The sequence below is a fragment of the Ursus americanus genome, chromosome 32 (genome assembly GCF_024610735.1).
Source record: "Ursus americanus isolate L20-20 chromosome 32, mUrsAme1.1.p, whole genome shotgun sequence".
Taxonomy (NCBI): domain Eukaryota; kingdom Metazoa; phylum Chordata; class Mammalia; order Carnivora; family Ursidae; genus Ursus; species Ursus americanus.
In genome coordinates, this window is record NC_142158.1 from 4,027,138 (window position 1) to 4,055,065 (window position 27,928).

At 43.5% G+C, this 27,928-nt stretch overlaps 1 protein-coding gene and 1 pseudogene across 2 annotated transcripts in view; both read left to right on the forward strand.

The window, feature by feature from the left end:
- Nucleotides 1–27,928, forward strand: part of C32H6orf62 (chromosome 32 C6orf62 homolog) — a 73,380-nt gene that overhangs the window by 32,503 nt on the left and 12,949 nt on the right. Inside the window, exon 1 of one of the 2 annotated variants that reach the window (XM_045800507.2) lies at nucleotides 27,768–27,907. The exons of the other annotated variant lie outside the window; for it this stretch is intronic. Within the exon in view, the coding sequence (XP_045656463.1) occupies nucleotides 27,866–27,907 (42 nt within the window). The 5' untranslated portion in view covers nucleotides 27,768–27,865. Of the gene's footprint in view, nucleotides 1–27,767; nucleotides 27,908–27,928 lie in introns of those variants that run through there. 2 annotated transcript variants of the gene reach the window in all.
- On the forward strand, nucleotides 16,110–27,907 carry LOC148107301 (protein numb homolog pseudogene; annotated as a pseudogene).

The following is a 27,928-nucleotide window of genomic DNA, read 5'->3' on the forward strand; positions in this document are numbered from 1 at the left end:
TCCCCTTTCTGCTTGGCCCTTGAATACGGGCATTCTAAATGGCCCCAGCTCCATCCTTTATCTCAAATTAAGAACCAGGACATTTTGTCTCCTATTAAAGGCCTATCAGGCACCAGAAGATGGAGAGAAATTGCTTCCTGTGGGAGAACCCATGAGAATGTCTGGCTCGTGAGCTACTCACTGTTCCTTCCTTTTGACCTTCCAGTCCTATGTCTTCTGGCCTTTGCATGTTTATTGAAAAACTATACCTGGAACTATTCAGAGGAAGGGATGCAGGTAAAAAGCAAAAAATGATTTTGCCTGTTAGAGGTGTAGGGGAAAGATTTGGTGGAGATTAAAGCAGAATAAGTATCATCTTTCTCAATTATAAAGTTGCGGGATGTCATTTGTGCATGATGAAGTTCTGTCTCCCCCCCACCCCCACACATCATCTAAAGTTGACAATTATAAACGCCATTAACAGGTTAAATACACACAGTACACATGGATTTCTGGTCTTAACGCTTCACAGAGCTAATGAATCTGTTTCGCTTGAAAGGACTACATCTAATCCTCTTAGCATCGGAAGGGAAAAGCTTATTCAACTAACTCCCTCTATTACCTTGAGTGAGAGGTGAATGTTCCCTTCAGAACTTCTTTGCTGTTGAGGGGAAATGCTTTCAGTTATGCTGAGAAGAAAGCCTGGGCAGGGGTGAGGTGGACCTTGAGAATGGGAGAGCGAGCGAGAGCATTATACAGCGCTGACACATCAGATAAGGAACAAGGGAGGAGGCTAGCCACGTCCTTGAGTGGGGTGTTTTGTTTTAAATGGAGTAAGAAATTTGGATGTTTCAATGAACAAAGTGCAGAAGGTAAACTAGCATATGAGATGCCCCTTAATAAGCAAGGTATGTTTATTATTGGAAAAGACAAGTTTAAAAAAAAAGGAACTAGCTTAAAAAGCAAGATAGTTTCCTTTTTAATTTTCTATTATTTCCCAAATATGGTAAAACTGTGGCTGCTGCAGATTTAACAGAAGTAAAACAGCTGATGTTAATAGGAAGTCGCAACTGCATTGGTTTTGGTCTTGGTTGGCTTTTTAATTTTCCATTCCCTATTATGTATTGAATACTCTCAAATATCTAGATGAAGGATCTCATTCAGACCTTTTTAATTATAAAATAATCTTGACAGGGCTGCTTTCTTATGAATTCACTGAAACAATTAAGAGGAAGGAATAGTTTTGGGGCGCCTGGGTGGCACAGCAGTTGAGTGACTGCCTTCGGCTCAGGGCGTGATCCCGGCGTTATGGGATCGAGCCCCACATCAGGCTCCTCCGCTATGAGCCTGCTTCTTCCTCTCCCACTCCCCCTGCTTGTGTTCTCTCTCTCGCTGGCTGTCTCTATCTCTGTCGAATAAATAAATAAAATCTTTAAAAAAAAAAAAAAAGAGGAAGGAATAGTTTTAAAAGATATATATCCTGGGATTATAATATACTTTTAGTCTAAAGACTAAACTAATCATTAATCTTTTGTTATAAAATGGAAGCACCGTTGTAATAATTTATCTTGATTTGATTAGCAAAAGTCTAGCACAGGTGATGTCTGAAAAGAAGCTTAGAGTTCAGTTAATGGTAACGTACCCATGTTGGTCCCTCATACTGGCAGCTGTGTTACAGTAATGTGAGATGTTAACCTTGGGGGAAACTGGGTGAGAGTTATATGGGAAACCTGTATTATCTCTGTGAGTTTTTGTAAACATGAAAGTATTCTAAAATAAGTTTATCTTTTAAAAAAAGTTAACATATGATGTTGAGTAAAACAATGGATGTATGGATAATGATCTGCTCAGTATTATCCCAGTGATTACTATAATCATGAAAATTATACGTTAAAAAAGCTTGTTAATTATGGGGCGCCTGGGTGGCACAGTGGTTAAGCGTCTGCCTTGGGCTCAGGGCGTGATCCTGGCGTTCTGGGATCGAGCCCCACATCAGGCTCCTCCGCTGTGAGCCTGCTTCTTCCTCTCCCACTCCCCCTGCTTGTGTTCCCTCTCTCGCTGGCTGTCTCTATCTCTGTCAAATAAATAAATAAAATCTTTAAAAAAAAAAAAAGCTTGTTAATTAAATATTTGACATTTTCTAAGTAAAATCCATGTTAAAATATTCAGCTCAGCTTGTTGATTCTAAACTAACAAGGAGCCAATCAAACACAATCAGATTAAGAGCAGTTCTCTAATATTTTGGGGACTTAGGACATCAGAAATCCTGTCTTTTTTGTGGCTAAAATGAATTAGAGGAGGCCATTTGAACAAAGGAAGGCTATTATCTGCCAGTTCCTCCTGCATTTCTGGTTAATTTTGAAAGAAAAACAAAGAACTGCAGGGGATCGGATGACCACATGTTCCTTCTTTTTCCATTTTCTGGTATTTAGATATTCCTGAACTTAGGGCAATGGTAAGATCCCATTGAGATATAGGACTCTTTCAATAAATAATTCTGTATCTCTCATTGAGGATATCACATGCCTTCTCATTAAGTAAACAGACAGAACTACAGAACCTGTGTCCATTAGGATTCTCATTGGTCTCAGCTCAGTGTTTGACATTTAGTTTGATAGACCAGACAGTGGCCAAGAATGGCCCGCAGGCCACATCTGGGCTGTAGTCTTTTTTTTTTTTTTTTTTTACAGTCCATGAATTAAGAATGGTTTTTACTTTTTTTTTTTTTTTACATTTTTTAAATAATGAAAGAAAAAAAGACCAAAAGGAGAATATTTCATGACACATGAAATGAAATTCAAACTTCAGCATCTGTAAATGAAGTTTTGTTGGAATCCACCATAGCAGGATGGCTGCTTTCCTCCTGCAAAGGCAGAACTGAGTGGTTCTGACAGAGACTGCATGGCTTGCAAAGTCTAAACTATTTACTCTCTGAGCCTTTTGAGAAAAAGTTTGTCAGTCAGTTGGAGACAACTTCCCCCATGCACACACTCCTCCTCCTTGGTTTTTGGACCAGTGTTCTCATTTTTTGGCTTTCCAACTAAGTGCTAATGTGGGATTAAAGCAGCAATGGGGCAGGCTTGGTCTAGTGAGGAAAGGACTAAGAGTGTGTCTAACCAGGAGGGGCCTGGTTAGACACTAACAGGCAGGAAGGTAAGATGTCAGGCACCAGAAGAGTTAATATATGGCCGAAGAGGCTAGGCAGGCAGATAGAAAGGAGGTCCCATGTTAAGAGGTCGGCTGAGGAACAGGAGACATGAGGTGTGAGTGGTCTAGGCAGAGTCTAGAAGGTCAAGGTTTGCAGGAGCTGCATGCACAAGCAGGGTGGCACCAAACCCAAGATCTAATCTTAGGGCAAAGGGGATTGCCCCATTTTACACGGCTATCTGGGGTTGGACAGCCTTAGGTCCCAAACTACTAGTGACATTCAGAAGAATGTCTGTTTAAAAACACAGACCTGAGGGGCGCCTGGTTGGCTCAGCCAGTTGAGTGTCCAGCTCTTGATCTCAGCTCAGGTCTTGATCTCAGGGTGGTGAGTTCAGGCCCTTCGTTGGGCTCCACACTGGATGTGTAGCCTACTTAAAAACGCAGACCTGAGGGGATCTGCATCTTCATTCAGATTAAGTCCTTTGGTGGTTGCTGAGTACGAGATGCTGGATATTAGACTCTGCTACCAAATTTTCCTTAATATTTACTGGCACACACTACTGATTATAAGATGCTGGTCCTTGTATATCTCAGCAGGATAACCTTGAGCCGGAAGCTGGTCCTTCCTTCATGACTAGGCCATGTATCTAGTTCTGTATCAAAGTGAAAAGCCATCTTCTTACCAATCTCCCAAGCAAGAAAATCTCCCTTGTACATCACTGGAAGTTCCAAGCGCCTTTATCCCAATTCCCATTTGACTAGACAGAAAGTACATAGTGAACAATAAATAGGGAGAGGAAAAGTGACAGAAAGAGGAAGGTCATTTAAGTTGTGCTGATTCAATCATTCTTAATAGCCAGTGATAATAGAGCACTTAAAATTCATAAACCAAGTATTATGGAATAGAATTAGTGTATTTTAAAATGTAAAGATAAATACTAAAAAGAGCAGAAGGAGGGAAGCAGTGTTAATACCCTAATTTCAGCAGTGCTCATAGTAGGGAGTCATTCGTCCTGTCTGAAGAAATAGAGGATCATATGTAATATATAAATTTATATTTATAAAGGTATTGACTAGAACAAAAATACAGATAGGTATTTCTTTTTTCTTTTTATGGTTTTATTTATTTATTCGACAGAGAGAGAGACAGCCAGCGAGAGAGGGAACACAAGCAGGGGGAGTGGGAGAGGAAGAAGCAGGCTCATAGCAGAGGAGCCTGATGTGGGGCTCGATCCCATAACGCCGGGATCATGCCCTGAGCCGAAGGCAGACGCTTAACCGTTGTGCCACCCAGGCGCCCCCAGATAGGTATTTCTTTATACCTTATTAGGGAAAACGCCCACATACCCTATAGTCATACCCACACAAGAAAATAGAGTCCGTGGAGTGAAAGATTTAAAAAGTCATAAAAAACAAAACCAAAAACCCCAGAAAACATTTTACAAAATGTGCTGCAGAATTAAGGTCAAACGTTTATGTGTATAGGTTGGATTCACTGTGACAGACACTGTTACCTACCCTACAGCTACCCCCCACTTTTGTTTTGGGGGTATACCCACCCCTTGGGATAAGTCACTAGTGGCCAAGACTTTGTCAGTCTCCCTAACACCTAAGAGTAGCCAGGCCTGTGATCTGTTTGCTTGGCCAGTGAGAGTTGAGGGGACACCCACTGCAGGGCTATTGGGAAATAACATTTTTTCCACAATGGCTTTTACGCTGTTTTCTGCCTTTGAATGTAGCTGAGAGGTTGGGAGCCACGGGAGCCATTTTGAGTTCATGAATCAACCAGAAGAAAGACTGGCAGAGCAGAAGGAAGGAGCTGCACGCTGAGGCCACCGCTGAGCCGTTGAGTGCGCGCCAGCTACCAAACTGCAGAGTGACTCATATCTTTACTTCCAACGTTCATTTCTTTCTGCGTGCACCGAGGCCTCGGTTAATCTTTCTTAGCAGAATATTCCTCTGCAAAGCTTTTAGCCAGCTGCCCTTTGCAGACCACTTAGATCCTTCACTTGGAGCAGAGAATAGTTGATTTTGTACTAAAAATCTTCCTAGCAGAGACTCTTCCTGCCGTTGGAGTATATAAATGGCCCTCAGCTTGTGGGATGGAATTCCAGAGCACTGGAAATGGCAGTGCAATCACAGAAAATGGTTCAGGAAGGAGCTTCTTGAGGGCACATAAAGGTTGCATAGACTGCTCCCGACAGCCCTGAATTCTTTATTCTTATGAGTTCTTAAGCTCCGATAGTCATGGGGTGTTACAACTGCTTGAGGTCTCTTACTGATTTCTTATTGACTTCTATTAAACTCATAATCTCTCTAACAGACTCTTTCCTTCCCCAGGTCCCTCTTCTGTCCCTGACCCTCCCAGTCACTGACTTCCTAATCAGTCTCAAGCTCCCGCAATTATCTTAACCCCTAGTTCCCAAGATATCCACAGCCTCTTGCGCTCCCTCCTTCCTAAAACAAACCCATTCCTCCTGCTCCTGCCCATCCTACACCACCCTGGAGGACTTCCCTGCTTTCTCTCTTCTTCCCACTTCGTTGGCTCCTTCCCCGTTTAGCAGTGGGTCCTTGGATACTCCCTCGTCACTCCCACCGTGCTCTTTCTCCCCGGGGCCTCCCTGACCTCCTAAATGCTCCTCCCTCTCTGTCCAAAGTCTCAACCCACTGCATAGTTGGCAATCCGGTTTCTTTCCCCACAGCTACACTGAAACTGTTCTCTTAAAGGTCAACAATGACCTCTTTTTAGCTAAATCCATTATTCTTTTCTGGTTTCTCAATCTCTTGACCTCTCTGGTGCATTAAAAAAAAAAAAAAAGATTTCTCCTACCTCAAATGCTCTCTTCTTGGCTTCCACATCCTTCTAGCTTGCCGTTCCTTCTCTGTATGGCTTCTCCCCCTCTTGCCCTCCCTCTACTGGATACTCTGTTTCCTCTGCCCCTGGGGCCCTAGGCTCTCTTCGCTCTTTCACTCCAAAATCCCGTCTTTCCTACAGTTGTTACCTTTCTGCCAGAAAGGCCTGTGCCCCTTGCTCACTTAGGGGGCTCCCGCCCTCACTGCACATAGTGCAGAAACTCTTGGCGAGCTAACTCGTACTGTAATTTGACGGTATCTGTCTTCCCAAACTCGCTCCTCCTTCCCATTGTCCAGCCTTGGGTCATGGCATGGCCATTTTCTTCGTCCGTATTAGTTTGACAGGGCTGCCATAGCAAAAACCCGCAGAAACAACAGAGACTGAAGGTGACTAACAACAGAAATTTACTTCCTTCCAGTTCTGGGGGCTGGAAGTCCAAGGTCAAGGTGCTGGCAGGTTTTGGTATCTCCTGCGGCCTCTCCTTGGCGTGCAGATGGCTGCCTTCTTGCTGGGTCCACACACATGCTAGTGTCTCTCCCTCCTCTTAGAAGGACACCAGTCACACTGCATTAGAGCCCACGCCAGTGACCTCATTTGACCTTAGTTAAGACTTGAGGGCCTTACCTCCAAGTGCAGGCACAATTTGGAGTACTGGAGGGAGGGCTTTAACACAGACATGCGGGGGGAATAATTGCATCCATTACAGCCCCCTCCCCGGCCAAAAAACTTTACTGTCCTCTTTACTTACCTCTGTCATCTACCCAGACGTTTGGTCTTCTGGACTTTTCCTATTAAATCTCTTTACCACCAGTCCAGTGCCATCATCAGGCCTGAATCTAGTATAAATTTCCCTGCCTAGTCTTTGTAAAGCCATCTATAATCTGATCCCCCTCATCTTTGCTTTTGGCATTTCTTAAAAAAGATTTACTTATTTATTCTAGAGAGAGAGCACACAAGCAGGGGGAGGGGCAGAGGGAGAGGGAAAGACAGAATCCTCAAGCAGACCCCCGCTGAATGCGGAGCCTGACGTGGAGCTCGATGGTTCAGTCTCACGACCCCGAGCTCATGACCTGAGCCGAAATCAAGAGTCACACAGGTGCCCCTCTTTGGCATTTTTATCAAAACCATTCATGTACGTAATAAAATAGAAGTGATAATATTAAAAAAAAAAATAGTCCTGTCCTAACCCCAGGCCCATTGCCCAGACGTAGGCTTCATGTAGTTTCCTTGATCTAGAATATGCTTGAGTAAATTACTTTCCACCATATTTCTTTTTTTTTTTTTGTTTTTGCCCTGCTGGTTACTCCATAATTCTAAATAGCAATATTATATAAGTATTTTTAAGTTGCATGTATTTTTTTATCTATTTAGACATCCTGCTCTTTATGAAAGATAAGAGTTAGGCTCAGAAACACTGCCCCCATATCATCTCGTCTCATTCTGCCTCCCAATTTTTGATAGCTGTAAATTTTTCGTCCTGAGCTTTATTCTTGCCATCAACATTTGAGAGTATTTCTTAATTCCTTACAAAGTAAAATGAGATTACTAGTGCCCTTGCTCTTCCATTTCTCTTTCTCCTTCCACTTTTCAACACTTTTTAAAGAATTTTTGGAGGGGCACCTGGCTAGCTCAGTTGCTTGGGCATCTGACTCTTGGTCTCAGCTTGGGGCTTGATCTTGGGGTCATGAGTTCAGGCCCTGCATTGGGCTCCATGCTGGGCACAGAGCCTACTTAAAAAAAAGAAAAAAAAGAATTTTTTTATGTGACAGTAATTTTATAATTTATTATTATTATTATTATTATTATTATTATTAAAGTAAATTCTATACCAACATGGGGCAAACTCACGGCCCTGAGATCAAGTCACACGCTCCACAGACAGTTTCTACCAGGTAGATCTGTAAGGTGACATTGTCAAGGATGATCACATTGACAATCTGTATTTAAGAGCTCTGTGTTTATGGGTTTATTCTGAAAGTGTGATGTCAATGCATAGGCCTTACATTATTATGACTACGTAAATATTGTTCACAGTACAGCCAAATGTTGTGCCAGGAGTAGATTTTTTCCTCTAAGATCCATTGTTAACCATCCCTCAACCGTTCAAAACACTGTGCTCTTAACGTCTGTACAAATACTTCCTCTTCTTTCATTCTATCAGTTGCTCAAAAATCTTGCCACATTTTGGTTTGCTTCACGTGTGGACATTTTGCTCTTAGCATTTCTAATTTTCTTTTACCTTATTAAGAGGTATGTTTGTTTCCTAGGATGACTATAACAAGTTATCCCAGACTAGGTGGTTTAATGCAGCATCAGTTTATTCTCCTACAATTCTGGAAGCTGGAAGCCAGAAATCACGGCTTCGGCAGGGCCATGCTGACTCTGGGCTCTGGGGAGACTCCTTTCTTCTTCCTAGCTTCTGGGGGCTCTGGTAGTCCTGGCATTCCTTGTCTTGCATCTTCAGTACTCCAGTCTCTGCTGCCCTCTTCACATGGCCTCCTTCCCTGTGACTGTGTGTCCTTTCCTCTTCTTAGAAGGACCACCCTAAATCCAGGATGCCTTCATCTACAGATCCTTAGCTAGTTATATCTGCAAAGACCCCATGCCCAAATAATGTCACATTTTGAGGTTCCATGCGGATGTGAATTTTAGGCGGGGTACTCTTCAACTCACGACAAGGGGAAAATATGATTGTCTCACTATATTATTAATATTTGGGGGGTGCCTGGGTGGCTAAGTCAGTTGGGTGTCCAACTCTTGGTTTTGGTTCAGGTCATGATTTCATGGATGGTGTGATCAGCCCTGCATTGGGCTCCATGCTCAGTGGGGAGTGTGCTTGAGATTCTCTCCCTCTGCCCCTTCCCCAGCTCACGCATGTGTGCTCTCTCTCTTTCAAGTAAATAAACATTTTTTTAAAATACACAGTAGCCAAAACATGGGAAGAGCCCAAATGTCCATTGACCGATGAATGGATAAAGAAGATTTAATACACACACACACACTGGAATATTACTCAGCCATCAAAAAGAATGAAATCTTGCCATTTTCAATGACATGGATGGAGCTAGAGGGTATTATATGCTTAGCGAAATAAGTCAGATAAAGACAAATACCATATGATTTCACTCATATATGGAATTTAAGAAACAAAACAGATGAACCTAGGGTAAGGGAAGGAAAAATAAAATAACATAAAAACAGAGGGGGAGGCAAACCATAAGAGACTCTTAACTGTAGCAAACAGACTGAGGATTGCTGGAGGGGAGGTGGGTGGGGGGATGAGGTAACTGGGTGATGGGCATTAAGGAGGACACGTGATGGAAGGAGTACTGGGTGTTATACGCAACTGATGGATCACTAAACTCTACCTCTGAAACTAATAATACACTATATGTTAACTAACTTGAATTTAAATGAAGTCAATAAATAAATAAATACATAAATACATACATAAAATAGATATTTTCTCCACTGTAATTTAAGGAAAGAGAGAATTATGATCCAAAACAAATCCAGGAGCTCAAACACTGTCATCACTGCTTTGTTGCTTCCTCTCCATGCTTTGCCTTTGTTCCCTTCTATGCCAGCTTCATGCTCAAGCAAGCTTACCTCCCATGCTGGCAAAGATAAGTTCCAGCATCTCTCCAGGCTCGGGTCTTCTTCACAGACTGTGATCCTAGCAAAAATAAAACTATTTTACTGACAGTTCCAGTAAAATACCCGAGGAAGTCTCTTAACGGACTTTGCTTGGTTCATGTCTGAACAATCACTGTGGCCCAGGGCATGAGGTGAGCTTAGTTGGCCAAACCTGGGTCACCTGCCCACCCCTAATGTTGAGAGGTAGGATGACCCTACCCCATTGATAAGAAAGGGATGGTGTCCTAAGAGATTCTGGGTAGGCAAAAAAAAAACACATGATTCCTTGCAAAGCTGAAAATAGCTTTATCAATAGCTTGATTGATAGTTCAGCTGCACATAAAATTCTAGGTTTATAATTTTCTTCCAGAATGTTGAAAGTAATATTTCATTGTTTTCTTTTATCCCTACATTTCAGAAAAATTTGAAAGTACAGAAAAAATTGAAAGAATTTAATATTGAACACCCATATATCTATCACTTAGATTCTATGATTAACATTATATTTGCTTTATTAAAATCCCTTTATCCATCCCTCTGTTCATCTATTGATCCCTCTTATTTTCTCAGAATTTCAAAGTCACAGACATCCCCGCCCTTTACTCCAGACCCTTCAGCATGCATATTTGTTTACGTTTTTTTCATTTGAGCTAAAATTTATAGACAGCAAAATGCAAAAATTTGAAGTGTACCAATCACTGAGTCTTGACACTGCAACCCAAACCCATATCAAGATACAGAACATTACATCTTCCCTCCTGTCCCTTCCCAGTAAATCCCTGCACCTGCCCCCCTGCAGAGGTAACCACTGTTCTCATTTTTTTCATCATCGATTCGCTACATCTGTTTAGGACTTCATGTAGATGGACTCAAACAGTAGTCACACTTTTGTGTAAGGATTCTTTCATTCAGCATCATGTTTTTGATAATCATCCGTGTTGTAGTCTCTATCCATTCCGTTGTATGACTGTACCACCGTTCATCCATTTTCCGCTGATGGACACACAGAGACTGTTTCCAGTTTCCAGCTATTGTGAGTGAAGCTGCTACACACATTCCTGCACACATCTTTTGGTAGGCAGTTTCCATTTTTCTTGGACAGATGGCTAGGAGTGGAGCTGTGAAGTCATAGAGTAGTTTCATTTTATGAGGACCTTCAGATCTTCTGCCAAAACAGTCTTCCTATTTTCTAGCCCTACCAACAAAGTATGAGAGTTCCGGTAGCTCCGCAACCCTTGCCAACATTCGTTGTCAGTCTTGCCAATTTCAGCCATATTGGTGAGTATGTAATGGTATTTCATTTTGATTTTAGCTTTTAATTCCTAATTTCTAATGATTTTGAGCAGTTTTTCATGTGTGATCCATGTATTTTCCTTTAGGTAGTATCTAATAAAATCTCTCTCATTTAAAAACATGGATTATCTAGAGCAGCTGGGTGGCTCAATCGGTTAAGCATCAGACTCTTGGTTTCAGCTCAGGTCATGATCTCAGGGTTGTGAATTCGAGCCCCACAGAGTCTGCTTGGGATTCTTTCCCCCTTCCTCTCCCTGTTCCTCTGCTCCTCCCCCCCAGTCACACGTACTCTCTAAATAAATAAATAAAACTTAAAAATAAATAAAAATAAAAACATGGATTATCTTTTTTGAATTATAGGGCTCTTTTTTTTTCTTGCAGGTTCTTTATTCTGGATTTTAGAACTTTGTCAAGTCTGTTTTGGAAATATTTTTTTCCCAATCTGTGATTTGACTACTCATTTTCTTAACAATGTCTTTCGATGAATAGAAGTTTTAAAATTGATGAATTTATGAATTCTTCTTTTTATGGCTTTTGCTTTCAGTGCCCTTCCTACCCCCAAGTCATGCAGATATATATTCTCCTGTGTTTTCTTCCATCTTTTTGTTGTAGTTATTATGTTTAGTTGAGATTTCATCTGAGTTTATATGTATGGTTTGAGGTAGGGCTCAGTATTTTTCTTTTTCCTCTATATGGATATCCATTTGTTTTAATACATTGAAGAAAATTTTTTGTGTTTTCTGATATCTAATAACTGCAGATAGCCTGTTGCCAGTCTGATTTTTATTCCTTTGAAGGTGACCTATTTCTTCCCTCTTTCAGTGCTTTCTGGAGCTTCTTTTTTCCTTAGTACATCTAGTATTATCCTGCTAATCTTTCAGTATCCTCTTTCAGTCTGAAGATTCATGGTATCTTAGCTTTGGTAGATTTCCTTCAGTGATTTCTTTTTTTTTTTTTTTTTTAAAGATTTTTTATTTATTCATTTGACAGAGAGAGACAGCCAGCGAGAGAGGGAACACAAGCAGGGGGAGTGGGAGAGGAAGAAGCAGGCTCCCAGCGGAGGAGCCTGATGTGGGGCTCAATCCCAGAACGCTGGGATCACGCCCTGAGCCGAAGCCAGACGCTTAACAACTGAGCCACCCAGGCGCCCCTCCTTCCGTGATTTCTATAATAACTTCTATCCTTGCATTTTCTCTGGGCTCTCTTTCTGGAACACGTATTGGTTGTGTCATGGACCTGGATCAGACCTCTAGTTCTTTTGTATTTTTTCTTTACTTTTTGTCTTTCTCTTTTTTTCTCATGTCATATTTCTACCTTTCTAGAAAAAAATTAAAGTTTGGCAAGCATATTTTTAATTTCTAAGTACTCTTTCTTGTTCTCTAATTGCTCCTTATTTATGGTATCTTGTTTTTAGTTTAGGTATTTATTGTATCTAGACTACCTCCAAAAATATTAGTTAGAGGTTTGGAAAATTATTTTTCTGTTACCCAAATTGGCCCTTGTGAGGTCATCCTTTACTTTTGCTTCTTCTGTTTTTTGTTTTGTTTTTTTCTTTTTTATGTAGCTGATTTCCCTCCTGTGCCCAGTGATGTGGGGGTGTTTTTTATATTTAAAAAAGAGAAAATAAGCTGATTTTTTTAAAGATGCGTTTCCTGTACTATTGCATATAGAGCTGTTTTCCTGCTAGTTAATTACCCAGAAAGCAGAAGAGGCTGACAGGAAGTTCTGTGTTCACGAGCAGAGCTTGCTACATAGGGAAGCTTCCTGTTACAATGAAAAAATGGGGATCCAGAGAGGAGGGCTTTGCTGGGCTGCTGCTACTCACCCCCCCAGCGTCAGCCCATCAGTATTATATAGAAGCTATTGTCTGCTGATTGTCCTTTTCTCATTTCTCATAGCTGTTATGACTTTATTCATTTCAAAAAATTGTATGCTGTTCTTTTTAATTGTGTTTTGTAAGGGAGGGGAGACAAATGGCTGCCATTTAGAACTAAAGCTTCATTCTCGCTTTACTAAATTATTTCCTGCTCTTTCTAAATGGGCGTCTTTCATTGAATTTGGGTTGATATCTTAACTCTCTCATGGATATGCCAGACTAGCACCCACCTTCAGTTATTGTGCTCCTTTTTCCAGAAACGTCCTTCTTCTCTTCCCTCTTCTCCCACCTTAACCTAGTGAAATTCTTCCCAACTTTTGAAGCGAACTTGAGCATATTCGTCCATGAATCCCGTCTATTTAATTCATCTTTCATTGGCCTCCCTTTTATTTTACTGTTATTCAACTCAATGCCTATTGTTCACAGTTCAGCTCTTAATTATACAGTCCAGCATTGCTCACTCTTATTTCAAATGTTTATTATTATGTTGGTAACTATTAAAAAGTCTTTGGGGACAAGAATTTATTTTTCTCTATCCTTCAAAACACATAGCAGAGTATACATATATAATAGGTATTCAATAAGTATTTGTAATTGGTTAACTTCTCTGCTATTTGCAGAAAGTAGATAATAGCTTATATTTCTTTCTGCTGCAAACAGTAAAACACTTATCTTTTAATTGAAAGCTGAATTAGGGATGCTCCATTTCAGGCAAAGGAAATGCTGATTTTTCTTCCCTAAGGAAAAAAAATTTAAGTTATTAAGTGTAAATGTCTGCTGAAAGCCAAATAGATCCACCAAAGTTGAAGCAATTGAAGTAAGAGTGGTTTGGGAGAAGCAAAACAGCAAAATGTGATTTAAAAGTAGACTTTATAGTTTTAAATTTCCATACCATTGCTAGCAATGTCATCTTTAGTTGAAAAGTGGTAGAATAAGAACAGATAATAAGAAATAATATGCTTCTGGGGACACCTGGGTGGTGGAGTTGTTTTGAGCGTCCAACTCTAGGTTTTGGCTCAGGTCGTGATCTTGGGGCTGTGGGATCTAGTCCCATTTTGGGCCCTGTGCTCAGCAGGGTGTCTGCTTGGGTTTCTCTCTTCTTCTCACTCTGCCACCCCCCCAAACCACGAGCTCACTCTCTCTCTCTCTAATAAACAAATCAAAGAAAGAAAGAAAGAAAGAAAGAAAGAAAGAAAGAAAGAAAAGGAAGAAAGAAAAAGAAAGAAAAGGAAGAAAGAAGAAAGCAAGCTTCTGGTAGTAATTACTACTGTTCACCAAATATATCTGCTTCCCTCTCTTCTGGGCACATGGTACGGTTATACTGCCTTGATCCAGTGAAGTTAGGGGTAGCCATGTGGCTTGCTTTGACCAAAAATGAGCATTGGAGTGATGTCACTTTCAAGTGGAAGTTTTCAAAGCCAGCGAGAGATTCGCCATATTCCTGTTCTCTGCTTCAGTGGTTGTGGAAGCATGCGGTATTCCACAATTCCAAATTCCTCAAAGTCTGTAATGAGCAGTCTCCCTGCAGACCTGTTTTGGAAATAGTGTGAGTGATAAACCTTTGTGTTTTAAGCCACGGAGTATAAATTATTGCTGTTCAGGGTCAGCAAACTCCCACCTGTGGGCCAGCTGCCTGTTGTGATGAGATCTGGTTGGAACCCACACATGCACATTTGCTTGTGTCTTGTCTATGGGTGCGTGCATGCTGCAACTGAACTGACTAATTACAACAGAGACCACATAGCCGCTAGCTGAAAATAGTTACTATTGCTCTTTAAGAAAAAGTGTGTTGACCTCTGGCCTAGTCTGTCCTAACTATGGTAGAACTGGAGGTCTTTGGTAAATTCCCTCATGTGGCTACTTTGTTTTGTACACAACACAGAAGATATTTACAGTAGCCAGCCTCCAAGATGGCACCAGTGACCCCCAGCTCTGAACACAAGGGGACTCATACCCTCGTGCACTTCCTTCCCACCCCGATAGAGCTGACTTGTGGAGGAGCAATTTGGGAGTCATGGAGGGTGACTTCCAAGTCTGGGTCATAAACGATGGTGTGGCTTCCATCTCTCTCTGAGATCACTCATTCTGGAACAAGCCACTACCATGTTCTGAGGGCACTCAGAAGTCCTACGGAGAAGCCCATGCGCTGAGAAGCCGAGCCTCCTGCCAGCAGTTATGTGAGTCAAGCCCTTGGATGATTGCAGCCTTGCCAGCGTCTTGATAGCAACCTTATGAGTGACTCCAAGCCCAAATGACCCAATTACGCTACTCCTGAATTCCTGACTCACAGAAATTATAAGATCATAAATGGTTTCTTTTTAAAGATTTTATTTATTCATTTAACAGAGAGAGAGAGACAGCCAGCGAGAGAGGGAACACAGGCAGGGGGAGTGGGAAAGGAAGAAGCAGGCTCCCAGTGGAGGAGCCCGACGTGGGGCTCGATCCCAGGACTCCGGGATCACGTCCTGAGGTGAAGGCAGACGCTTAACGACTGAGCCACCCAGGCGCCTCATAAATGTTTGTTGTTTTAAACCACTAAGTTTGGGGATGATTTGTTAGGCAGAAGTAGATGTTTAATGCACTGTTCAAATGAGAAAGGGCGCTAGTCCTCTATGCTTATACATAGTACATATTTGCACATGGACTTTTACACACACACATGCAGTGTTTTATTATTTTATTACTAGACAGAGAATTTGTGGACTTCGTAATTAGGGTCTACTTGTGTGAATATAGACAAGGTTCCCTTACCTGTGGAAGAAACTATTATACATGTATATATCTTTCCCATTTCCTTCTCAACACCTAATCTTTGTGGAATAGAAAGTGAGATGTTGTCTGAGAAGGAAGGAAAAAGAACTCCTAATATTACAGTATTTCTTGATATGGTAACTGCTCAAATTTGACTTAAGTTCTTTGTATGTAGGAATAGAGTGGAATGAATGGCGCAAACTCTTTGTGGTATTTTACCATTTTATTTCTAAGGTGATGATGCAAAAGTGTCAGAAGCCAGATTTTTCCAATTAACTACTATAACCTTTATATATGCATTAATTGAAATAGTTCATAATAACACCTGGAATTGGAGGAGGGACATATGGAATCCAGAAAGATCTTTTTTTTTTTTTAAAGATTTTATTTATTTATTTGACAGAGAGAGAGAGACAGCCAGCGAGAGAGGGAACACAGGCAGGGGGAGTGGGAGAGGAAGAAGCAGGCTCCCAGTGGAGGAGCCCGACGTGGGGCTCGATCCCAGGACTCCGGGATCATGTCCTGAGGTGAAGGCAGACGCTTAATGACTGAGCCACCCAGGCGCCCCATAAATGTTTGTTGTTTTAAACCACTAAGTTTGGGGATGATTTGTTAGGCAGAAGTAGATGTTTAATGCACTGTTCAAATGAGAAAGGGCGCTAGTCCTCTATGCTTATACATAGTACATATTTGCACATGAACTTTTACACACACACATGCAGTGTTTTATTATTTTATTACTAGACAGAGAATTTGTGGACTTCGTAATTAGGGTCTACTTGTGTGAATATAGACAAGGTTCCCTTACCTGTGGAAGAAACTATTATACATGTATATATCTTTCCCATTTCCTTCTCAACACCTAATCTTTGTGGAATAGAAAGTGAAATGTCTGAGAAGGAAGGAAAAAGAACTCCTAGTATTACAGTATTTCTTGATATGGTAACTGCTCAAATTTGACTTAAGTTCTTTGTATGTAGGAATAGAGTGGAATGAATGGCGCAAACTCTTTGTGGTATTTTACCATTTTATTTCTAAGGTGATGATGCAAAAGTGTCAGAAGCCAGATTTTTCCAATTAACTACTATAACCTTTATATATGCATTAATTGAAATAGTTCATAATAACACCTGGAATTGGAGGAGGGACATATGGAATCCAGAAAGATCTTTTTTTTTTTAAAGATTTTATTTATTTATTTGACAGAGAGAGAGAGACAGCCAGCGAGAGAGGGAACACAAGCAGGGGGAGTGGGAGAGGAAGAAGCAGGCTCCCAGCAGAGCATGGAGCCCAATGTGGGGCTCGATCCCAGGACCCTGGAATCAGGCCCTGAGCCGAAGGCAGATGCTTAATGACTGAGCCACCCAGGCGCACCCGGAAAGATCTTTGAAATGAAATTAAGCAATAATCAAGGGGCAAAAGTCAGCAGAAATGAGGATTAAAGGAAAACTAAATAAATTCCTTCTCAAATGGTATCAGCAGATTTGTCTGGATATCAGTTTGTATGTTTTTAACCCAACATATAAACAAGGGGGGCTAAGTAATATCTTTGGATAATACTGGTAGGCATAAAGCACGAGAAGTAGAAAATAAAAAAACAGAAGTTAGAGAGAGAGAAAGGAGTGAGGAAAGAAAAAAGGTTAAAAAATAAAGAAAATCCATGCTATGGTATGAGTATTCACATGCATATTCCTTGGATTCTCAGCCACGTTCCAAATTCGGGGACAATGCTGGTAACCTGGCCAAATCTCATTTTCCAAGCCTCTGTCTTGCTTTTGGCCTTCAGTAAACAAATAGTCCACTACGAGCCTGCAAACAAGTACTGACCTCCACAGGTTGGGCCCACATGCAGTTAGGCTCAGGCTAAAAGAGAATTAAAAATTAATTAAGAGTTAAGAAACTTGCCACCCCAGTAAAGTCCTCAAAACGTAGTTTCTTTTTATATCATTTTTTTTAAAGATTTTATTTATTTATTTGACAGAGATAGAGACAGCCAGCGAGAGAGGGAACACAAGCAGGGGGAGTGGGAGAGCAAGAGCAGGCTCCCAGCAGAGGAGCCCGATGTGGGGCTCGATCCCATAACGACGGGATCATGCCCTGAGCTGAAGGCAGGCGCTTAACCGCTGTGCCACCCAGGCGCCCCTTTTTATATCATTTTTGTTTAGTAAGCGTGTAACTCTATCGTGGATGGGAAGGCTGTATGTGCTGGAGTATATGCCACGAATAAGCCCTGTTGGACTGTGCAATTTTCTCAGCCCATATTATCATAGTTATCTTAGGTGATAAACCCATACAGTTGAAATTTGGAGACCAGGTCCCTGGTGCCGCTGCTTCTAGGATCAAACTGTAGAGTATCAGAAATAGTTCTCCAGGGCTGCATAGTTTAAGCATAAACTTGTCCTATATCGTGATTATTAAGCTTTGTATCATGAATATGACCAAAAGTCAAGACCATGTCTCATAAATTTAATAGCACTAATGAAGGGACAACATATTCGAGAATTCCTGAAAGATCTAGCATGCTTGCTGGTCATAAATATGAGGGGAGATGTTGAGAAAACCAGATTTTTTCTAAGACAAAAGAAGGTGTGTGCAGACAGCGTATATATTTTCTTAAAGATTTGATTCATTTATTTGAGAGAGAGAGCGAGCGAGGGAGCAGCAGAGGGAGAGGGAGAAGCAGACTCCCCACTGAGTAGGGAGCCCGATATGGGGCTCAAGCCCAGGACCCTGAGATCATGACCTGAGCTGAAGGCAGCCATTCAACCAACTGAGCCACCCAGGCGCCCCAACAACGTGTATTTTAAAGGTGAATTCTCTGGTTCTTTTTAGAAGAGTGAAGAACGATTGTTAAATACTTCATTGGCTTTCTTATTATCCTATATGTATGCTACGTAAGCATATGCTTGAGTAATCATTTCCTGACTCGAACTGAACCCAGAAGAGGTGGCTTACCTGGGGGTCAGGAGATTAGCCTTGGAGCCGTCTGGATTCAGGGAGGAAGCTAGCACAGAATCTTCATAAAGTGTTCTTTTATTAAAAGTGTAACCTGCGGTGGTACCCGCTTTCCAACTAAGAAAATGTTACACAGTGTATGTAATGGTGCAATTTAAATCCCCCAAGGGGAGATTAATCAGGTATTTTTAATCAAGGTGCCACCATCATCACTCCACAAATCCCACTGTTAGAAGCAGCCTAACTCAAAGAAGCCATTTCTAACGTGATTGAGTGCTTTTGCCATAATTCACAAAGGTAAATTTTAACTGAGTTCTATCTGACTTTTATCTGAATTTCATCAGAACATACGGTCATGGCTTTTTAAAAATGTATTTCTTTTGATTATCCTTCCCATTTTACAGCCCTTCCGAACAGTAGAGAAAATTGAGCTAGAAGTGTTTTCTTCCTCCAGGCACATTTCTGATATTTCTTGGCTCATCTCTCTGAGACCTGACACAGACCCACAGCACAGTGTCATAGGAGTCGTTCAGCTGTGACCAAGAATTTCCAATTCTGCTTCATAGTAGTTGAAATGGAAAACTTCATTCTTTACCTCAACATCTGCTCCGTCCTGTGTTTTCATGATTCATGATTGTAGTGCTGTAAAAACTTTTCAGTGGTTCCTTAGATAAGACACCACAAGCATAAGCAACAACAAAAGAGAAAATAGATAAATTGGAATTCATCAAACTTCCAAACTTTTGTGTTCCAAAGAACAGCACCAAGAAAGTGAAAACACAACCCACAGAATGGGATAAGATACTTAAAATCATATATCTGATAAGGGACTTACATGTAGAATAAAGAATTTTTATCCCTTAATAATAAAAAGATGACCCAACTAAAAAAATGGGCAAAATGTCTGAATAGAGGAAACAGCAGATGTTGGTGAGGATGTGGAGAAAGGGGACCTTTACACTGTTGGTGGGAATGCAAGCTGGTGCAGCCACTCTGGAAAACAGTATGGAGGTTCCTCAAGATGTTAAAAATAGAGCTACCCTATGACCCAGCAATTGCACTACTAGGTATTTACCCCAAAGATACAAATGTAGTGACCCAGAGGGCCATGTGCACCCCAATGTTTATAGCAGCAATGTCCACAATAGCCAAACTATGGAAAGAGCCCAGATGTCCATCGACAGATGAATGGATAAAGAGGATGTGGTTCATATATACACAATGGAATATTACTCAGCCATTAAAAAAATGAAATCTTGCCATTTGCAATGATGTGGATGGAACTAGAGGGTATTATGCTAAGCAGAATAAGTCAGAGAAAAGACAATTACCATATGATCTCACTGATATGTGGAATTTAAGAAACAAAACAGGATCATAGGGGAAGGGAGGGAAAAATAAAATAAGACGAAATCAGAGAGAGAGAGAGAAACTGTAAGAGACTCTTAATCACAGGAAACAAACTGAGAGTTGGTCGAGGGGAGGGGGTTGGGGGATGGGGTAACTGAGTGATGGACATTAAAGAGGGCATGTGATGGAATGAGCACTGGGTAGTATATAAGACTGATGGATCACAGACCTCTACCTCTGAAAGCAATAATACATTATATGTTAATTAATTGAATTTAAATTTAAAAAATTAAAAAAGAAATTTCTCCAAAGAAAATAGAAAAATGGCCAAAAGCACACGAAAGGATGCTTCACAGCCTTAATCTTCAGGGGAAGGCAAATCAAAACCACCATGAAATACCACTTCACATACACTAGGATAGCTAGAATCAAAAAGAGGGATAATAACAAGGATGTGGAGAAATTGCAGTCCCCATACACTGCTGGTAGGAATGTAAAATGGTGCCATCACTTTGGGAAACAGTCTGGCAGTTTCTCAAATAGTTAAAGATAGAGTTAACATTTGCCTCAGTAATTTCACTGCTAGGTCAATTCATTTCTCCCCGAAGAGAATTGGAAACATATGTCTCCACAAAAACTTTTTTTTTTTTAAAGATTTTATTTATTTATTCGACAGAGATAGAGACAGCCAGCGAGAGAGGGAACACAAGCAGGGGGAGTGGGAGAGGAAGAAGCAGGCTCATAGCAGAAGAGCCTGATGTGGGGCTCGATCCCATAACGCCGGGATCACGCCCTGAGCCGAAGGCAGACGCTTAACTGCTGTGCCACCCACGCACCCCCACAAAAACTTTTATACAAGTGCTCATAGTAATATTATTCTTCATAGCCAAAAACGAGGGGAAAAAAACCCTTAAATATCCATCAGCTGGTGAGTGGATAAACGAAAGATGATTTATCTGAAGAATATGAAAGCACTAATTGGAAAAGATATATGCACCCCTGTGTTCATGGCAGCATTGTTTGCAATAGCCAAGTTATGGAGGCAACCCCAAGTGACCATCCATAGATGAATGGATAAAGAAGATGTGGTGTTTGGGGTGCCTGGGGGGCTCAGTCGGTTGAGCGTCTGCCTTTGGCTCAGGTCATGATCCCGGGGTCCTGGGATCAAGTCCCACTTAGGGCTCCCTGCTCAGCAGGGAGTCTGCTTCTCCCTCTGCCCTTCCCCCTGCTGTGCTTTCTCTCTCTTTCTCTCTCTCGAATTAATTAATTAAAAAAGAAGATGTGGTGTATAGATATAGTAGAATACATTTCGGCCTTAGTAAAAAGGGAGGTAATCTACCATTGCGTGACATAGACGGACCTTGAGGGTATTGTGCTAAGTGAAATAAGTCAGATTGAAAAAGACAAATTCACTTACAAGTGAAATCATAACAACAAATGAACCAACAAAAGGAAAACAAACTCATAGATACAGAGAGCAGAGCGGTGGTTGCCAGTAGGGAAGGGGGTGGGGGGACTGGATGAAATGGGTAAAGGGGCTCAGCTGTATGGTGATGGGTAGTGACTAGACTTATGGTGGGATCACTTTGTAGTGTATACAAATATCGAATTACAATGTTGTATACCTGAAGCTTATATAATGTTATATACCAATTTGCCTCAATAAAAAATATGAAATATTGAGTGGTCTATTATTCAGCATTAAAATGGAATTAGGTACTAAAGCGTACTACAGCACAACATGAATGAACCATTATGCTTAGAAGCCAGTCACAAAAGAACACACATTGTGTGATTCCATTTATATGAAATATTAGAGAAGGCAAATCTGTGGAGACAGAACATAGACTAGTGCTGTCTAAGACTGAGGGTGAGGATGAAGGGGGGTACCTGCTAATGGGTACGGGGTTCCTTGTTTGGGTGATGAAAATGTCCTAAAACTGTGGTGATGATTGGACAACTCTGAAAATACTAAAAACCATGGAATTTTACTTTAAGTAGGTAAATTTTATGGTGTGTAAATTACACTTGTAATGTAGCTGTTGTTAAAAGAACTCTTCTATGGAGATGACATAGGTACAAATCAGGGCCAGACCAAGAAGCATGAACCAGGGACCTGTTGTCATGGGGAAGTGGTGCGCATGGTGGTGACCGAGGGCCGAGTAGCGGCATTGGCTCTGGAGTTGGGCGGGGGCAGGGCAGACTTGGGGCTTGGGCACCTTCTTCCAGGGAGGAGGCCCAGCGCAGCTGCTGTTGTGACCCAAGACCTTGATCCACATCCACAGATCGGAACATCGGTGTACCAGCCGTCCTCAGACACCGCACTGAGGACAGGTGAGGCAGCTGAGGCTTGGGGAGGTTATGAAGCTTGTCCAGAGTCACACAGCTTGTAAAGGACACAGCCAAGACTCAGCGCCAGCTTGTAAAAATTAAAATGCACACACCTTGGCAAAGTGTTAGGAGAAAGAAAGATGTTTACGTTCCAAAGGCCAGTCGTCCACATCAGTGGCAGAGAGATGAAGAAGGGGCTCATGCTGGAAAGTGTCGCTTCCCAGTGAAGGACTGTGGGCACGCAGAAGTCGATGAGTCAGAAGGAACGCGCATCAGCGAAGATGCCGTGGAAAGGTTGAAAGCTGAAAGGCAGGCCTTCCAAGGCTTCTTTGGAAAAACTGGAAAGAAAGCAGGGAAGGCAGTCCTGTGGGCATCAGCAGGTAGACTCAGATTGTGGATGAAAAAACAAAGACCTCACAGTTGAGCAGATAACACAGTTTCTTCCTGTGGCCCAGATAGGACCTTTGATAGAGGCTTCTCTGACATAAGTCGTGACGGCACCGCTGGGCGCTGGATCTGTCATTGCTTCCTGGCCATCAGGGACACGGGTGAAGGACTGAGCCACGCAGTCGGCTCTGCTTTTGCGCCTGTTTAGAACGGAAGCAGAACAGGAGAAGGAATATGGACTGACTGCTACTTATGATGCCAGTTATGAGAGTTCATTCCATGTCACAGCAGCCACCAAGCAAGCAGTAAGAGACGAGATTATGAAACAAACCCAAGATGCCAAGAAGGGGCCAGGAAGCAGAGAGTATCAGCTCCCCATGCTCACAGATCCCTAGTGCCTTCAGCACACCCTCCCAGGAGCCCTTCTCATCTGCCCCAAGGACCGAACCAGGGATGGGGTAGCGTTGCAATCTCCTGCCTTTCAAGCCACTCAGCCTTCCATGCGCCCGCTGCTCAGCTAGACCATACTGCTCTTGCAGCGCAGCAGTGCCGGTGTGTGAAACCAACCCTTGGGCTCAGACCCCCGAAGCTGCTAACAAGGGAACTGCAGCCACACATTCGGGGACGGAGTGGGGTCAGTGTTCCGGCGCCGCATCTCCTGGTCTCTCCCAGGTTAGTCGCAGACACACTCCCTCCGAGGCTGACCGCTGGTTAGAAGAGGGGTCCGAGAAAATCCAGGCTCAGCAGCCCCAGACCTCAGCTGTCCTTCTGCAGCCAGTTCTCCAGTCTCCTCCACTCACTGCCATGACCCTGCCAGCCTGCCTTTCCCAGGGAATGCATTGCTCACCTCTCAGCCCATGCCAGTGGGTGTGGTCCCACCCCTGCAGCCTGCCCTGTCCTATCCCGTGGCCAATGGGATGCCCTACCCAGCCCCGAAAGTGCCCGTGGTGGCCGTCACTCCCAGTTTGGCACTGCAGGCTACCCTCCGGCCGCCCACCCCCATCCATCTCCTGGCCCGGTCAAGCGGCAGACATTCCCTCAGTCTGAGACAAGCAGGGCTTCTGCTAGTCCCTTCTTGAAGCTGCCTGCTCAGCACCTCAACGGTTCTGTAGCTTTCAGTGGTGTAGACTATGGCAGGTGGTCCTCAGAGATAAGCACGTAGAGGTTCCTGCGGGCACCTGCCCAGTGGATCCTTTCAAAGCCCGGTGGCTGCATTAGAAAGCCAAGTTCAAGCAGCACACTCACCCCTCTCCCACCAGCCCTTTCTCCAGTGACTTACAGAAGACGTTCGAAATTGAGCTTTAAGCAGTCACTGTGGCTTCTGTATTTTGTCTGTACTTAGGCAAGGGCAGGCGCAGAGGTCAAAAGAGCAAAGGGAACTTTGTGTTCCCAATCAGTATACTTTTCACTAATACCAAAGCTCCCAAGGAGCATGTCCAGGCAGAGTTCCATGGGAGGTGATTTTGAGAAAAATGGAAAAAAAAGCCATTCCTAGAGAAGAGCTGTCTTGCAGTTAGGCTAAAGAAGTCAAAGAAATGTTGCCCTCTGTTCCCGTCTGACTCCTTGTAGCCCCTTACAAATTTCTGATAATAGAGAGCCCGAAGTATCTGAACAGGAATCTGTATTTAAAGCATATTTACTGGAATATAAAACAGTATGGGAAGCAAAATGATTTCCCTTTGTTTTTCAAGCCATTCACCCGCCACTCCTCAGTACCAGCCTGTCTTAGCGATCAAGAACATGGTGGCCTGTGCTTGGGCTGGGGACAGGAGGGAGGCAATGCAGAATTCCCAGGAGGGCACATCAGCAGCTGCCCAGCAGAGCTACATTTTAGGGGTAAAGTTGAGCTTTGAGTAGGAGTAAATATTATAAATATTTATCAAAAAAGCCAAAATATTTATTTTTATCCATTAAGAATATTTTAAATAGTTCTCAATATTAAAAAGTTGTAGGAGTTGTAAGTAATCTTGCCAAAGGTAAAAGGATTAGCTGTAAGATTTATCAGTGATGCCAACTGAAGTGGGGGGAAAGGCTGGGACTTGCAGATGGGGCCCCTAGCTTATTTGGTATCGTTCATTTTAAGTAGCACATTGCAGCAACAATCATGCGTATGACCAATAGAGCCACTAGGTTGTAGTTTTAAGAAAATCAGGGGCACATGGGTGGCGCAGTTGGTTGTGTGGGCACCTCTTGGTTTCTGCTCAGGTTGTGATCTCGGGGTGGTGAGATTGAGCCCATGTTGGGCTCCACACTCAGCATGGAGTCTGCTTGAGGTTCTTTCTCTGTCTCCCTCTGCCCCTCCCACTAGTGTGCTCTCTCTCTAAAATAAATCTTAAAAAAAAAAAAAAAGAAAGAAAAGAAAATCAAAGAGCAGTATTGTCCTGGTTTTAAACCCTGTGATGAAATTCTAGTGTCATTATTTTAAGAGGATCAATCTAAATAGACTCTATAGAGAATATGTATTTCCTTTTATACAGTGCAGCAGTTTCCTTCTGTTAATTCTCTACTTCGTTTTAACACTAAGGTGACAATGACAATCATATCAATAGACTGGAGTGCAGATTACTGGTGGTTTGTCATGTGAGTTTTGGTAGGTTTTGTTTTGCCCTTTATGTTTTGTCCCCACAAGTCTTGTGGACATGGAGATTCTAGTTTTATTAGCTGTGTGTGTGTTTGCCCCCCACTTGTGGAGAACAGAACATCCCTGCCAGTTGCAGCCACTGGACCTCTGGTAACGAGAGATCCCATCTCATTTTTACTTTTGAACGTTGGTCTTACAAGCAAATGTAAGGTATATGTATTTATACTGATGAGAATTTATCATCTGCTGTAACAGAAACAAATGTTTGTGGTAGGAAAAAAAAGACATGAACCAGTGTTAATTTTTTAAGTATCTTTTTTTAGTAACCAAATGTTATAAACTACCCTAAATCTTCAGTTGTGATAATCTACAATTATCATTAGTATGTGATTGTGAAAATCGGTCAGGGAAGCACTAACAAAATGTTAGCTTCATCTTTTCAAGGTCAGCAATAATTTGGAAACCGTTCTTCAGTTCTGTACAAGAATTTATATCGAAGGGTGGCTCCCAATTATTCTTTTGGCTCATGGGTGAAAAAAAAAAAGTTACTGCGGGTAATCTATTTTGATTTTCCCAAGTGAAGGGCAGTAATTTGAGGACCCAATAGACTTCTAAATTTCACCACAATGAGTAGTTCAGAAAGGAGCATAGCTTTACTACTGTCAAGTATTGACCTTTGCTGATTACTGACATATAACTGCGTTATCAGCACACCAGGGCTCTGAAAAATGGCACTCAGCGGTCTTTGGAGTCAAGGACGTGTGATTCAGCGAGCGGCAAACGTCCAACAGTACCCTCTTCATATTTTCCTAAGACGGTGAACCACATAGGGGACTTGGACAGAGGTCCTAGAGGATCCCAACAGAAACTGTCTCTTGACACAGGGAGTACGGATTCGCGGGGCAGGTGCAGCTGCCATTCTCCTAAGTCGCAACGGCCACGCTCGCTCCAACGGCGTCTTTGACCTTCCCCAGGGCTTGAGGCCCGCCCTCCCTGCTCGCGCACGTGGCGAGGTGGGGACAGAGCCACGTGGGACCAGTGGAAGACACTCTCCGCAGCAGCACGCTGCTTACACTCCAGGAACTGGAAGTCACTTGTCAGCTTGTTGCTACAAGATCCTGCGGTCGGTTAGAAATCAAGCGCAGACAGGTGACACGGAGATCTTCCCCCGACCTTCCAACACACACTTTTCGTTTTTCCGTCACCCCGCCCCCGCCTTCGCCGACTCTCCGCCTGCAGGCTCGGCTTGGTCTCCAGGCCAGCACTATCAGAGGGGCTGGCCAAAACCCCGGAAGAGCGATTCCATCCGGGTGCTTTGTCCTGGAGCGAGGAGGGCGTGGCTTTATGACGACTGCGGGGGAGGGGCGAGAAGCCAACTCAGGAGCTGGGACAGCCTGATGGAGGGGGGCGGTGGAAGTATGGGTTGTCCCTTGCCACGCCCCGTGGAAGCTCCATACTGCAGGAGAGGGGAGTCTCTAGCCTCAAACTCCCCTTTGAGGCGGGAATATCAACTAAGAAGTCTAACTTCAAAGACTCCCACTTTTCAAAGCTTCTTCAGACCCTCTCGCCCTGCCCTTCTTTCCTCTCTGCTTGAGACCCGGGAAACACTTTCCGCCTCCAGCCTTTCCCCCCCCATCGCCCGGCGCAGGTGGTGGCGGCCCGCACGGTGCGCAGCCGCAGAGGGTTCTGGGCGGTGCCGCTGAGGGGCGTGTGACGCAGCGGCCGTCGCTGCCATTTTAAGTTGTTTGTTCTTGCTTACCTTCTCAAACGCGACTCTGCCCCGGACCCGGGAGGCGCCCGAGGCCGCCGCGGTTTCCGCAGCCAGCGGTTGGGGGGAACGAGGCTGTGCCACCGCGGACGCTCACCCTCCGCTTCGGCTTTCCCCCTCCGGGTTTCCTCGACCTTCCTTCCTGAGAGCCGGAACCCGACCGTGGGGGGAAGAAAGACTCGAGAGCAGATGCTTGAACTGAAATAACTTTATTTTGGGGGGTTTGCTTCGCTGACAGACCCCTTAGCGCAGGGCTCCCCTCCCCTTCCTCCCCTCCCCCTCCGCCGCCAGTACCAATCCTATCCCTCTTTCTCCTCGTTTCTCCTCCTCCTCTCTCTCTCGCCTTCGCCGCCGCCTCCGCGTCCTTCCCTCCGCCGCCGCCCGGGGCGCCGAGCCAGACTATGGGTCCCAGGTGGGGGCTGAGCGGCGGCAGCAGCGCGGGCGGCCCGGTCACAGTGCGCACTGCAGCGGGGATGGAGGGGCTCAGTTGGCTGGTGGTTTTCTCTTGACATGGCTCCTGCCCGTGCTGCGAGCAGCGCCCCCGCCGCCGCCTCCTCTTCTGCCGCCGCCACCGCTCCGCCCGCAGGTTGCGGCTAGAGGGCCCGAACCCCGCCCGAGAGTCGGTCAGTGAGTCCCGGTCTCCGCGGGGACAGGGAGGGGATTTCCCCGTCACCCGCCCCCGCTGCCTCAGTTCCACCCCCTGCCCCTCGGGAAGCAAACTAATGACCCCACCCTAAACTATCCAAACTCGGGAAACATGGTCTGTTCAACGTGAGAGAGAGAGCGAGCTAATCCAGAATCCGGGAACTTCAGGGTTTTTTTTGGGGGGGGGTGGGCTGGGCGTACTTTCAAAAAGTAATTAATATTAACACAACTATTTTCTTTTTTTCCCACTGATCCTTCCCATTTACCCTCTCCCGCCTACTCTACCCGGGCGGGAATTGTTTCCACGATGAAATGAGTGAAAACCTGAGTGATCCTGTGTCTCCCGTGGTGCGAGTGAGTCGCTGCCGCTGAAGG